The following is a 13,743-nucleotide window of genomic DNA, read 5'->3' as shown; positions in this document are numbered from 1 at the left end:
TACTATATTAATTAACCAAATCCGCTGAAAGTAATAAGTAACACCTTTCATATAACTCAATTTGAATGTTTGTTCTTTTATCTAGTTATAAATTGGTTGAGTTGAGGTTTCAATTGTAATGTCAACCAACTTGAAGAGACAGTTCTGAACAGAGAGGAGTGATAACTAATTGGAAAATTTCAGCACTGTACGAGTATAAGTAGAATAACTTTAGAGATTAAATACACTTCTGCATTTCCCAAAAATCGATTTTTGGCTACACATATGTATGGTTACAGCGCATAGAGGTAGAAGGCCGCGGAAAACAACCGAAAGAGAGGATAAGGAAATCATTCGGGCAATAAAAAATTACCCTTTTATATCGGCAATATCTATTGTAAGATAATTACGGTTAAATATATTACAGAGCTCCATACAACGTCGAGCTGTCCATGGGGGGTTTTCATGCTACCTGTAGCAAGTTAGTGCAAAAAAGCCGTATTATTTATTTAAAGAACAGACTGGCGCGATTGGAATTTGTGAGGATGCACATAAATTGAACGATTACCAAATGGTAAACTGTACTTTTTTCTGGCGAACTGAAGTTTAATATGAAAGATTGAGATGGGTTGAAGCTGGTAGGCAGACCGAAGGGACAACGCCTAAATCAGCGCCATAAAAAAAGCGCGGTGAAACATGGTGGAGACAATGGTACTAGTGTGGGGTTGTTTTCCAGAGAATGGAATTGGGCCAATTCATTATATAAACAGTACAATGGACAAATGCAAGCATAAAAATATTTTTTCAAAATATCATGCTGCCGCATGTTGCAGAAGAAATGGATTTAAAATGGAGTTATCAACATGACAACGACCAGAAACATACTGCTATTTGTGTAAAACAGTGGTTTGTTGATAACAGGATTGAGGTTTTGAAGCGACTCGCACAATCACCTGATCGCCATCCCATAGAGAACCAATAGGAAATTGTAGATCGAAAAATCAGACGTGAGAATTGTAAAAATAAGGCCGTTTTATACATACAAGTAAAGGTAGCATGGAAAAGCATTTTCTGCGACACTTAAAATAAATTAATTGAGCCCATGCCTCGCCGATGTGCCCCTGTATTGAAAAATAAGGGATACGCAACCAAATATTGAAAGACATAAATTTTTCAATGATAAAACCCTTTCGTGCTTTAGTTTTGTCGCACCAGATTTTTGGAGTTTTTCATATATGGAATTTTATATATTTTCTTAATAAGTTAATTTGTTTAATTTTTACTAATTCAAAAAGAAGAATGAATGAACTAGTTATAAAAATAAAAATAAAATCATGTATAACATACTTTATGATTTTATTAATTTAAATACCGATGAGGTTGATTCCGTGCTTTAGTTTTGTCGCACACTGTATATGGAATGTAGGCACATAATATGTATATACATATGTATGTATGTTTGTTTGAAAATATTCTCCCAATTTTTTGAATTCATCCAGCAATTAGTTTCGGAGATATGAATTCTGTAACTTAATGTAATCGGCTCCAAAACGTTAAGCGCGTTTTTCCCGAAACATTGTTTTGAGAGTTCTCAGCAACGACGGATCGAAGAAATAAGAATCTGAGGCTCTGAGGTGTAAATTTTTCCACAAATATTATTTTATTTTTTTTTTTTTGTGAAGTCGCCATTTTGTCAAAAAAAACATTACCACTTCTTCGATTATTACCAGTATTAATGTATAATAATAATAAATTCTTCTGCTGTTTTTCGTTTGTTATGATAGAAAAGTTTTCCTTTTCACCAGCCACCTTTTCCTACGGAAAAAACTACCATATATTCTGTAAATGCAACATATTTTTAATTATTTAAAAAATATCTCTTAAAAATATCATAAAAAATTGTTTATTACGTTTTTTACTTGCATGTATGTACATACATATGTAGATATGTATAACCCCAAAAACAAAGCAACAATTACAATAGTTTAAAAAAAAGGAAATTTATATGCTCTTTTTTATTTTTTTATTTATTAAAACGGGTTATTATATACTTTTACCATCCCACTTTCTATATAGAGTCAGTTTTGTGACATTTTACCATCCTTTTTCGATATTGTTTGAATGAATGGACCCCTTGAGTGTCATTGATAGTCTCTCTGCACAATAAAAACCCGACCATACCACAAATTGAAGCGTTAACTTGCTGATTGTGGTAGTCATAATAACTTCTTAGAGCACTATTGCATATAATCCGTCTAAAGCATCGTAAACCATGGTCTAAAGTACTATCGGTGCGATATTTTATTATATTTATTGGCAACAGGCGTTGTTTGTGTTTTTTTTATACACATACGAACATATACATATGTAAATGCACAAATATATGACTCGATAAGAAAGGTATATAAATATTTTAATTAAAGCTATATATTTTAAATAAAGGGGAGTTATATATTAAATTAAGACACACAGTTTAAATTTATGAATCTCTTGCCCATTTGGTATGGCAATATACAAAAACAAAAATACAAAGAAATACATAAAAAGGCAGTTTCTAAATAAAAAAAAATAATAATAATTTAAATTTCTTTATACCGTTTGCTCTAAGTCCATCCGGTTACTATTATTTTCTGATTCGACTCATAATTTATATAAACCTATTGAGTTTTGCAGACACATGTTTCTAAGTATTTTCAAGGTTTATTTCAACTCTATTCTGTTTTATTTAAGCTGAGAGTTGAGCACTGATCATTTTACACCCACGATGAGACGTGACGAAATCTCCTCTTATCCTCATTTTCAAGAAATCTAGAGTAGGCCAAACGTACAGCGCGTTGTTAAGACGGTGACCAACATGAGTGGCAAATTCTAAGCTCTTATACAAGAAAAAGCGAAATAAAAAGTGTCCACGGCAATAAAATTCTAGTGTGGTTTTGAATAGCTGCGTTTTTAGAACATGCTCCACATCCGTACCAAACTTATAGCATATGTACATATGTGTGGCTGTGTGTGTATACAAAAGATTTCGCTTATTGACTACTTTCGCTTACTGACTTGTGTGATGACAACTAATTTTGAATAACCCCACTTCAATATCTGCACGCCCGCCCATGTTCTTTATTATTGCAGGGTCGTCAGCAAGATATGTCACAAAAAGTTAAAAGTTTCCCTGAGATTTCTGTGCCAGGCGCTGTTCCGTATAACTGCCTACACGCGGCCATATGGTAAATCCATGTGTAAGTGTGTTTGATGCTACACATTGGCTTTGCAGATGCTGGTACTGGAGTTTCAAATCAAAAATACGCTAATTTAATTATCACACACAAGTAATTTGTTCAACATACAAACTGACATATGTATATACATACATATGTACTTATAAATGTACATATGTATGTATAGATTAGAAGGAGTCACACAAATTTACAAAATTGTCACAACAAATGTCAAGTAACACAACCACACACATATTGAAATTGTTAGCATATGTATATATGTATATACGTAAATGTGTGTATAAGTATACATGTACTTCGATTGGTATGAGTATTTTTAGTAAATGCGCACAAATAAAAATTGAGATAAAGGACTTTTCAGTCAAATGTCTTCTTCTTTAATGGCGTAGATACCTCTTACGCGGTTATAGCCGAGTTTGCAACAGCGCGCCAGTCGTTCTTCTTTTTCGCTGTTTGGCGCCAATTGGAGATTCCAAGTGTAATCATATAACTGGAGTTTTCAACGGAGGGGAGGTCTTCCTCTTCCTCTGCTTCCCCGGCGGGTACTGCGTCGAATACTTTCAGAGCTGAAGTGTTTTCATCCATTTGGACGACATGACCTAGCCAGCGTAGCCGCTATCTCTTAATTCGAACTGAACTATGTCAATGTCATCGTATATCTCGTACAGCTCATCGTTCCATATTCGCGGTTGCCAATGTTCAAAGGACCATAAATCTTCCACCGAACCTTTCTCTCAAGAACTGGTAACGTCGACTCATCAGATGTTGTCATCGTTCATGCCTCTGCACCATACAGCAGGATGGGTATAATAAGTGACTTGTAGAATTTGGTCTTCGTTCGACCAGACGGGACTTTACTTCTCAGTTGCCCACTCAGTCCGAAGTAACACCTGTTGGCAAGTGTTATTCTGCGTTGGATTTCGAGGCTGATGTTGTTGTTGGTGTTAATGGAGTTATCTACGACTTCGACGTTATTACTGTCAACAGAGCCGGGGGATCCAAGTGGTCAGTGCGACGACTGTTTGTCTGATGACGGGAGATATTCCGTCTTGTCCTCGTTCACTATCAGACCCGTTTGCGTCGCTTCTTTGTTCAATCTGAAGAAAGCAGAAATAATGTCGCAGTTAAATATATACTTACATATTATAATATTTAGATTTAATTAATACATAAATTCAAAGCTGAATGATGGAAAATGTGTCGCATCGATGGACAACTTTCAACAGCCAGGCTGAGATGCTCTATTCCATTAAGATTAAAGTAAAAAAATTTTATTAATAAAGAATTCTGTATATTTGATATACATATGTATGTAAATCTGAAATGAGTTTTTCGTCGGTGAAGAAAAAAGATGCATTTCTCTACAGTGTTCCACCCAGGTATATGAAAGTGTCAAGTTTTGACATCGTATTTACATAAGCTTATATGTACATATGTACATATGTACATACATATGTTAAAATGAAGATCTGAGTAGCTGAAAATGGCTAAAGGTGAGCAGTTGTGCTTTTGATTAGTGTAATTGCTTCGCCTCTTATTGTATATCGTATACATACATATGTACATATATTTGTGTGTATAAATAATAAAGAATATTTGTCACAGCGATAATGAAGATAATAAATTGGGCAAAGCCCTTGTTCAAAATATTGATTAACGCCTATCCTCGTTTAAAGTCGATTTTCATAACTTCTCTACCTCATCAGCTGCAAAAATACATATGCAAGCATAAAAATTCGCAAACTCACAAACAAAGCAGTGTCAAAATATTTATTCGTAGTACATACATACATGCAATCTACTTATGAGTGCGTGGGTATGAAAACGCGGTGAAATCGTTTTAATAAACAATAACAACTACGGTGACACTTTAAAATATATGTATAATCGTTAACGGCAGTTCGTCATAAAACTTTATTTAAATGTCAAATATGTGCACATTCAATTTGTCACGATCAATTTGTTTGGAGATCATGAGCACGAGTTCCATATTCATAATTAATTTTGAGATTGACATTTTTTTCTAAAAAGTAAATTAAAAGAAAGGTTAACTTAAAGGTGCTATGGAAGATACAAAGGCTTGTACAACGTATGTTTAAAATTTATATAATTTATTACATCTTTGAGTAACGTCCCTGTAAATGAATTTAAATATTTTATTGAAAAAAACTTGACGAAAGCAAGTTGGGACCTCCTTGTTTTCCACTGCAGATGGCGCGCCTAGCATGGCGCTGAATATCGCTGTCATAGTTTTGACATTTTGTTTTTATGCTTAATATCAAAACTTTACCATATTGAAAAGGTAACACAAGTTTAAATAGCGACAAAAATTAATATTAAAAATACAGATAAATATTCTTCCGAATATTATTAATAATGTCGTATCAACTGTACAGAAACACAACACTTGGAAATACTTTACAAGAGAGTCTTGATGAACTAATTCAAGTAAGTAATTTCTTAATATTGATATAAACACTAATAGCTTGGTTTTGCAAAACTGTAATTATTATAAACCGCTTGTTTTAGTATGGTCACATTACACCAACACTGGCATTCAAGGTACTCTTGCAGTTTGATAAGTCCATCAATCTGGCCCTAAATCAACGGGTCAAGGCTAGGGTTACATTCAAGGCGAATAAACTGAATACGTATCGATTCTGCGATAATGTGTGGACGCTTATGTTAAATGAAGTAGAGTTTCGCGAGGTGCACGAATTCGCCAAAGTAGATAAAGTGAAAATTGTAGCGTGCGACGGAAAGAGCGGTGAATTCAATGGATAATGTATTAATATCTACACGACAATATGGAAAACGGTATCAGTTCTCGGCTAAACTATTACTACACATTGATGCTGACTAGAATTTAGTGATTAGAGCGGAACATTGGATGCTTGGACAAAGTTGTTCGGAGATACAAATATTTAAGTAAATTAGTAAAGTAATGTATAAAAAATATATATTAAAATACAGAGATGAATTTTTTATGACAAATTGTCTTAAAAATATTTTATATACTAATCAATTAAACCGATAAGGTTGATAATTAAACATCTGATTTTTCTTACTGCAATAGTTAACTGTTCTTTAAATTCAAATACCATGTATTTATTTATGTCTAACGAAATATTCTTAAAAAATGCAAGAGGTATGTGCGCAGTTTTATGATTACACTTGGTTGTACTTGTGATTAGATAATTTTTATTTTATCCATATTATTTTTATTTGTATTCATTCATATAGTATACTTCCAAAATAGCGGTGGCGTTAGTTACATCTCCGATCGTCAAATGTGCTTTCAATATTATACCCAAGCAAAATATATGTATATCAAACAAGTTTCTAAATACATTTGGCTCAATCGCCAAGTTCCAAGTTCAGAGCGACCAAAATATAGTACCAAGGCATTGCCCTTCCGTTGCCTTTATTCGTATGAATGTACATATGTATACTCGTATGTATATATGAATACGAGAAGAAATATTTCTGTGTGTACTGTAATTAAAGTAAATAAGTTTTATACAATTGCAATTGTTTTTTTTTAATTTTTGTGTGTCAGCATTAACACGATGACAATTTCATATCATTCGCAATTAAAAAAAAATAATAATAATTTTATTGTTGTGTCTAGTTAATTATTTTTGCGTGTAATAATTGATAACCTTTCGATTTAAATTTTATAGCTTAGTCGTGTCTTATTTCGTGATTTTTTGTTATCACTATAAATTTAAAAGTATGCTTGAATATTTACATAGTGGACTAAGTTTGTCCATTTTGTGGGCAAGTATGCGTAAATTAACTTTTAAAATCACGATTATACAAATTTCAAATTTGTTATATATTAAATTATTTATACTTACATCTCACGAAATTTTTACTTTTCTCCAAATATTTGTTATCTTCTTTGTTCATTAATATATTTTTGTAATCGTCGGATATGTGAGATGACTGCCTTGTTGAATACGCTCATCATTATTGTCCTTAACAACAAAAAGCAACCTAGTACTTTTTTATCATTTCGTGAATCGCTGCTTTGCTACAACGATTGATTTAATATGCGGAACAACCACTTGAAGGTAGTCTTTGTTATATTCATGTTAAATATTATAAAGTATATGTTATTGATATGGCTAATTTTTTCCACACATATATGGGTACTTATGTGTATGTATATAAATTTAAAAAACACTCCAGAATCCCTATAATATAGTAGTAGACTGTCTAATAATTACGCGATCGTCCATATCATTTCATGAGTTGAAATATTATCAGTAATATGCATGCTCCAGTTTCACTTTAGAAAGCCGCGCTCTAAGATTTGCAAACCGACTGAAACCGGTTTGCCATTCCGGTAAGACCTTACGACTTCAATATAAAATATTCGCAGAATAGACAATGAATAGACTTGCAGTTTAAATCAGACAATATTTAATTAAGTAAATTGTACACTGGCGAGTATGAATGTGTACAAATTACATATAATGTGATGTGGAAAATATACATGTTCGTATGTATATATGTATGTATGTTTGTGTTTTCAAAAAATAATTTTACACACTTTTGATTATACATTTTGTAATTTGTGTGCAATGTGTGATTTTGCTTTCTTTTAACAGATAACAATTTCCAGTCAAAACAAAACAAGTACTAAGCATCACTTAGTGACAACAACTTGTGATTATGTCTTTCATCCCGCTCCATTTATAAACAAATATTGATGAAATACACAACCTCACTGATATCAGATTGTTACACCCAATTTGTTACCATGTGAGTGTGGTTCTCGTGTGTTCATGTTCCTCAGTGGTTCACAAGTTCAAATCCTTTGAAAAATTAACGAAGTTTATTATCATTTTAAACATCAATTCATAAACATTACTATTTTAAGAAAATTAATTGACTTTAATTAAATAGTACACATCGCTCATTTGCTGCAAGACCGGCATAAATCAAAAAACGTGATTTTTGAGTTAATGCTGTAGAATTGTTCGTTATATCATACTTCATGTTGAGTGAAAAATTCATGTGAATACCTCTCATATGCTCCGCTTGAGAAGAGGTGTAAGGTTGTTGTCACCGTGTAAGGTTGTAGTCAGTTGAAAACTTTAAACGCGTTTTCTGGAAAATCGATTTTTTTGACTTATGCCGGTCTTGCAGCAAATGAGCGACATGTGGTTTTTGTATTTATTTAACCCTTGCCATTTCTTTTATTTATGTATATATAAATGTAATTTTCACATCCACAAGGGGGAGCCTATATAACTATTTGTACAATCAATATTTATTTACATTTTCATAACCTCAATTTATTAGTACTAATGTTATCATACATTTTTATATTGAGCATAGTTCACAATTTGTTAACATAATATATTTTGTTATTATTTATCTTTAGTACAAAGTATAATTCGGCATGCGTGTTGGTATTTATACAATTTTTCTAAATGTTCAAATTCAGGTATAATTCATGTTTAATTTTAAATATATTACTACTTATTAAATAAAGGTAAATTATAAATTCTGAAAATACATTGATGTAGAATATCTCATAATGTTTAATCTCCCTTCCTCAAAAATGTTATCACATCAATTGGGCAAAATCCATAATGTAATACTGAGACCGCTGATGGACTTCATTACGCAGCACATTGCCACCAAAACCAATAACATTGTTCGCAGGAGGTGATGCCTCTAAATCCGTCGCACCATCACCAATCATTGTAATATTGGCGTTGGGATGGCAGTGTTTAATAATCGAAACTGCTTCCGCTTTGCCGCCACTTTTTGAAGTAGGTTCTGTAGTATCGAAGCTTGCATAATCACCATTAAAATAAAAAAGCAATTTATTTGCAAATATATGATTTCGAGGTATTCCCAGTTCATCGGCAATGGGATCGATCAAACAATGAAATCCTCCCGAAATTAGATAAATTTCTTTTCTTTCCGCTTTTAATTTTTCTATAAAAGCTCTAATATTTTTAGTTAACGTACAAGGGCGTTGTTGGAGAAACTCATTGATCTGCTTTTGGCTTGGTCGAATAATATTTAATCTTATATTTAAGGCATCTTGGAAAGACATTGCACCTCCCATGGCTTCTTTTGTGACGCGTGCTACCTCCGAACCTTTACCACAAAAATCTGCCAGCTCATCGATTCCTTCTTCACAGATTAATGTCGAATCAACATCAAAACATATTATGTCAGATTTCTTTACAATTTCAGAGGCTTCTTCGGAATTTTTACTTGACTTCAAGGCGTCGCGGTTAGGAGCAGACACCATAGTTCTATTTATTAGTGATGCCTTTCCAGAGGAATTTAATTGAACGTTATCTGCGTACGTAAAGTCTGAATTTGACGTTGAAGCAGTAGATTGAATAGCTGCTGTAAATGTATCATTTAAGAGATTCCCGCTTCTTGCCACGCGAACCGAACCCATAGTCATACGATTCATTGTTTACTCAAATTACACCAGTTACGTCAATCCGAATAGAAAAAAGTGGCCTCAGCTGTTGGTATTGCACTTGTTTTGTTTACTTGTAGCCTTTTGACGATGCACTTGTTTTCTTTAATGGATTAAGTGATGATAATGCGTATTCAACAATGATTTGCTTTTTTATTTCAACAAAATTAATCACGCCACAATTTATTAATCCCCTTTTTGTAAATCAAAGCAATTTTGTCAAAGGGTTTATTTTTATGACGCTGGTTTGCTTCAAACAAATAAAATTTAGCTAATTAACCACACAAGTATAAATTTAGAAAGATATGTTAATTGAAGGAAAACACGCCAACAAGTAAATTAATATTTGCTCTTTGCACAGTTCTTAAATGAAAGCAATGTGCAAATTTCCCCACTTTTATATATTTCACGTTTTATTCCAATGGAAATTTCCAATGTTTATTAACACCAATACAAACAGCTGATAAGCAGTGTTGCAATTTCATCTATTTGTGACTTAATTTTATATAATTGTTATAGAACTTATTTCACATCCCGAAAATATTTAATATAAATTTTAAAGCCATTATATCGAAAACTTTGAAATATGTGAGTAAACCTTGTTTTTATAGTCAACAGTAAAAACCGTAACTTATCATATACCAGCTTTCATACAGATATTTATTTCAAAAACAAATATTGCAATTATTTGAACTGCACGAACCATTGTGGGAACCAGGGAATTTCTTCAGATAGGCTTAACCATAAATTATGGTCTCACTGGCGATCAGCTGATTTGATTCGCTATCAAATATAATTGGAACACCCTGTGTCACGAACACATTTTATTTTCCTCCACCTCTATTATTAAACCACTGTCAGCTTTAAAATTGTTACAAAATAATTTTTTTTTAATAAAATAAGATGATTTCTTTCATTTCTTCTATGAGAACAGTGTTAGCTCGACAACAAAGTGTTGACACATTAAGGAAACTTCATACATCAGCTATTTCTGAAGCTGCCCGTAAGGGCACTCGAGAGAAGGCTCGAAAGAAAAAAGTTAAAGTTGAAGTGAAGAAAGTGGGGTTCATACCCCATAATCAAAGGGATAAGAAGTAATAATGTGTACAATAAAGAGGAAATAATAGATAAATATTATGATTATTAATTTCTTTCAGAATTAACTTGCAACGTGAAAATTTACACTTTGACGATTCTTGGAAACAATTACCACAAGACAATGTTTATGTTCTGAAATACTATCGTTGGCCGGTATACACGGTTGCTAATGCTATAGAGTGTCATCGTGAAACGCATCATCCTTCTATGTACAATGTGCCTAACGCTCCCCTCATCGTAGATATTGAATTGGATATGCGAGCAGAGAAGAAAAACCGATTCGTGGACAACTTTCAGCGAATGGCTATGATACCTCATAAGTTCGAGCACGGTGAGGAGCGCAAAATCCTCGTTTTCACAAAAGGAAATGTATGTTAAAAACAAACATATCCTAATTGAAATTACATACAATTTTCTTAATTATAGGATGAGATCAGTGAGGCTCGGGAAGCCGGTGCTACACTTGTAGGTGGTATTGAGTTGATAAAGGACATAACCAATGGAGAGTTATTACTGACCGATTATCAATTTGTACTCGCACATCCAAATATTTTACCAGAGTTGGTGGCCCTGCGAGGGCTGATGAAGCGTAAGTTTCCAAACCCGCGAAGCGAGACTCTTGGTACAAATTTAGCGGAAATGATTGAACGCTTTTCAAATGGCATTAGCTATGCAGCCACCAAGGATGAGCATCAACAAGATTTTGGGTTGATTTCAACAAGCGTGGGAACGTTAGATATGGATACTCAAAAATTAGAAGAAAATTTACGTTCCTTACTGCTGGATGTTGATTTAATACGTCCTAAGCGTGAAGGTGAACGATTTATAAAACGTGTACTACTTAAGAGTCCACCGAGTAGTGAACGACTGAAAATAGATGCTTATCAATATGTACCAGAGTTTTACGTAAAAACAGCTAATAAAGCTTCTGCGAAATCGAACGAAGTCGAGGAACGGGAAGAAGAATCTAGTGAAAAACAAGAAGCTGTCGCTGCACAATAATGTTACATTTAAAAATTTTTAATAGAGAAGTAATATGTACTGTTGAGTGTCATAAATAAAGGTTGAATTAAATGTCAGTCATTTAAGTTTCTGAAAGAAACTAACGTGTTAATGTGTGGATAATCATGGCTGTTCTGATTCGTAGACGCAACGGTGATGCTAACAGAACGGAATATAGTTATTGTTGTTGTTCTTCAAGTAACCGATTATGAAAGAATAAGAATTTCTTTTCTTGTCAGTGGTTTTAATTTTTGGTTTATTATATAACTATCATTGTCATGAAGGAAATTGTAAACGAATATGTTTGCATTACAAAAATTCAACATAAGCTTATTATATACATATGTAATGTCTACCCAGAATAATTATAACTTTTCCCTTAAAAATACAAAGCCGGTTGAAAAAGTTCTTCTTATGCCTTTTGTGTCGCGGTAGTCCGTTCGTGTTGACGTTGCATTTCCAATTGCTTCACACGTGTATAAGCGGCACTAGCCAGTAAAACAATAACATTTGATGCCCACCATAATGCTGACTTTGCATCATTATACCATTGTGTCGCTATAACAGTCTGAGCGCAAGCCTTTGCAGTTCCAGAAATGTTGTGAGTTAATGGTGATGTTACCTACATAAGTTATAAATAGACATTATAAATAAATTAAAATCTCCAAAAAATTATACGTTGGATTGTATTTTTATTACCTTAATTTGCAAAACTGTAACAAATCCAATTGCGAAACCGCATAAGCCGCCAAGCACCATAGCACTAATGAACCAAGGAGCAAATATGTGTTCATAGTTGAGAATTGCGTTCATTTCTCCATTAATGAAGATTAAAGGCAAGAAAAATACACTGGAGTAGACATTATTGTAGTAGCTTAGTAGAAGAACTTGCTGATTAACGTGAACTAATGCCTTTTTGGTTTGAATGGAATACCAGGCCAGTATAAACGAGCCCATAACGCCATAGATTGTGCCGCGTAGAGAAAACTGTGCGGTTAAGCTCTCCTGGTCGACTCCCAAAAGGAAACCAAAAACAACAAATACACAGCACATTGTAGCCTTGAAGCTGGTTTTTTGTCGTAACAGTATATATGTTAGTACGACATTAAATACCGTCGTTAACGATCGGCCAACATAATAAAAAGCTACTCCCACATATTTAAGGCACAAATTATTTGTTGCAACCATTAAAGTAAACAAAATGGATAACGGCAAAATCTAATGATAAAAAAATTTTAAGTAATGTACGAATTAATAATAAATTTTGATATCACCTTTCGAAAAATATCCACATCAAATGGATTACCTTCTGGGAACGTAATGACATTTGGATAACGCCGACCAAGAGCACTCAAAAGCGCACATAAACCCGCGGAGACAAGACATTGGAACCAGCATACAAAAAGGGGTGCGTCTAAATTTACCGTATCACTGCTTAGTAGTAATTTATTCATAAACACTGTACATATTGATACTGTCCTGCAATCACATTAATAAACGGAAACTCAAAACATTTAGGATTTACATTTTGTTTTCTTACCAATATAAAGCTACTACAAAAAATACCAATAGGTATTTATTCACTAATCGGTTGTGCTCCGACATACTTGTATACATTGTGGCGATTTGTGCGCTGTTTTAAATTATATTAATTAAATTTACGATTAAAAACACATTGTTTTAAACGGGGCCAACTACAACTGATAAAGACACAAACAGCTGTACAAATTTGTCAGTATTTTTTTATATATCTATTATTTCGTGTGACAACTATTATTCAACAAGAGATAAAATTTTAACTACTCTATTATTGAAAAGAAACTTTGCCAGGTAACCCACTAATTAATACTTTTTGTTTTTATTAAAAATAAGACATATTTTCAGTTCATAATTTTTTTAACATATCAAGAGATATTTATATCTATAAATGTAAACAAATATTAGTCGACTTTGATTACTAACATTCGA

The 13,743-nt window shown here is 33.0% G+C and overlaps 4 protein-coding genes and 1 long non-coding RNA gene across 6 annotated transcripts in view; 3 read left to right on the top strand and 2 right to left on the bottom strand.

Moving 5' to 3' along the window:
* The window catches only part of LOC125776258 (uncharacterized), a 32,022-nt gene extending 23,663 nt beyond the window's left edge, over window positions 1-8,359 (top strand). Inside the window, exon 2 of the long non-coding RNA XR_007421574.1 lies at window positions 8,282-8,359. This is a non-coding gene — a long non-coding RNA (uncharacterized LOC125776258). The remainder of the gene's footprint in view (window positions 1-8,281) is intronic.
* LOC105225851 (transcription initiation factor IIA subunit 2) lies at window positions 5,476-6,288 on the top strand. Its single transcript, XM_011204506.4, has 2 exons — window positions 5,476-5,663; window positions 5,745-6,288. The coding sequence occupies exons 1-2, from the start codon at window positions 5,592-5,594 to the stop codon at window positions 5,997-5,999; spliced, it is 327 nt and encodes a 108-aa protein (XP_011202808.1). The 5' UTR covers window positions 5,476-5,591; the 3' UTR covers window positions 6,000-6,288.
* A 31-nt stretch (window positions 8,360-8,390) lies between the features above and the next one.
* LOC105225849 (phosphoserine phosphatase) lies at window positions 8,391-10,067 on the bottom strand. Its single transcript, XM_011204505.4, has one exon. It carries the CDS (start codon window positions 9,664-9,666, stop codon window positions 8,797-8,799), a length of 870 nt encoding a protein of 289 aa, XP_011202807.1. The 5' UTR covers window positions 9,667-10,067; the 3' UTR covers window positions 8,391-8,796.
* Window positions 10,068-10,469: 402 nt separating this feature from the next.
* LOC105225848 (39S ribosomal protein L1, mitochondrial) lies at window positions 10,470-11,875 on the top strand. The gene is made up of 3 exons (XM_011204504.4): window positions 10,470-10,769; window positions 10,833-11,142; window positions 11,200-11,875. The coding sequence occupies exons 1-3, from the start codon at window positions 10,579-10,581 to the stop codon at window positions 11,773-11,775; spliced, it is 1,077 nt and encodes a 358-aa protein (XP_011202806.2). The 5' UTR covers window positions 10,470-10,578; the 3' UTR covers window positions 11,776-11,875.
* A 123-nt stretch (window positions 11,876-11,998) lies between these two features.
* Window positions 11,999-13,699, bottom strand: LOC105225846 (GDP-fucose transporter 1). 2 transcript variants are annotated; one of them, XM_011204502.4, is made up of 4 exons: window positions 13,316-13,699; window positions 13,050-13,254; window positions 12,475-12,993; window positions 11,999-12,397 (listed from the first exon to the last, which is right to left on the bottom strand). In XM_011204502.4, exons 1-4 carry the CDS (start codon window positions 13,390-13,392, stop codon window positions 12,188-12,190), a joined length of 1,011 nt encoding a protein of 336 aa, XP_011202804.1. In that variant the 5' UTR covers window positions 13,393-13,699; the 3' UTR covers window positions 11,999-12,187. The 2 variants fall into 2 exon arrangements, with proteins under 2 accessions (XP_011202804.1, XP_029405893.1); XM_029550033.2 differs by having other exon boundaries at window positions 13,050-13,249; window positions 13,316-13,681.
* Between the last annotated feature and the right edge of the window lie 44 nt (window positions 13,700-13,743).

Source organism: Bactrocera dorsalis, chromosome 2 (assembly GCF_023373825.1).
Source record: "Bactrocera dorsalis isolate Fly_Bdor chromosome 2, ASM2337382v1, whole genome shotgun sequence".
NCBI lineage: Eukaryota > Metazoa > Arthropoda > Insecta > Diptera > Tephritidae > Bactrocera > Bactrocera dorsalis.
The sequence above is the reverse complement of the archived record's forward strand: the minus strand, read 5'-3'. Positions and strand labels throughout refer to the sequence as shown.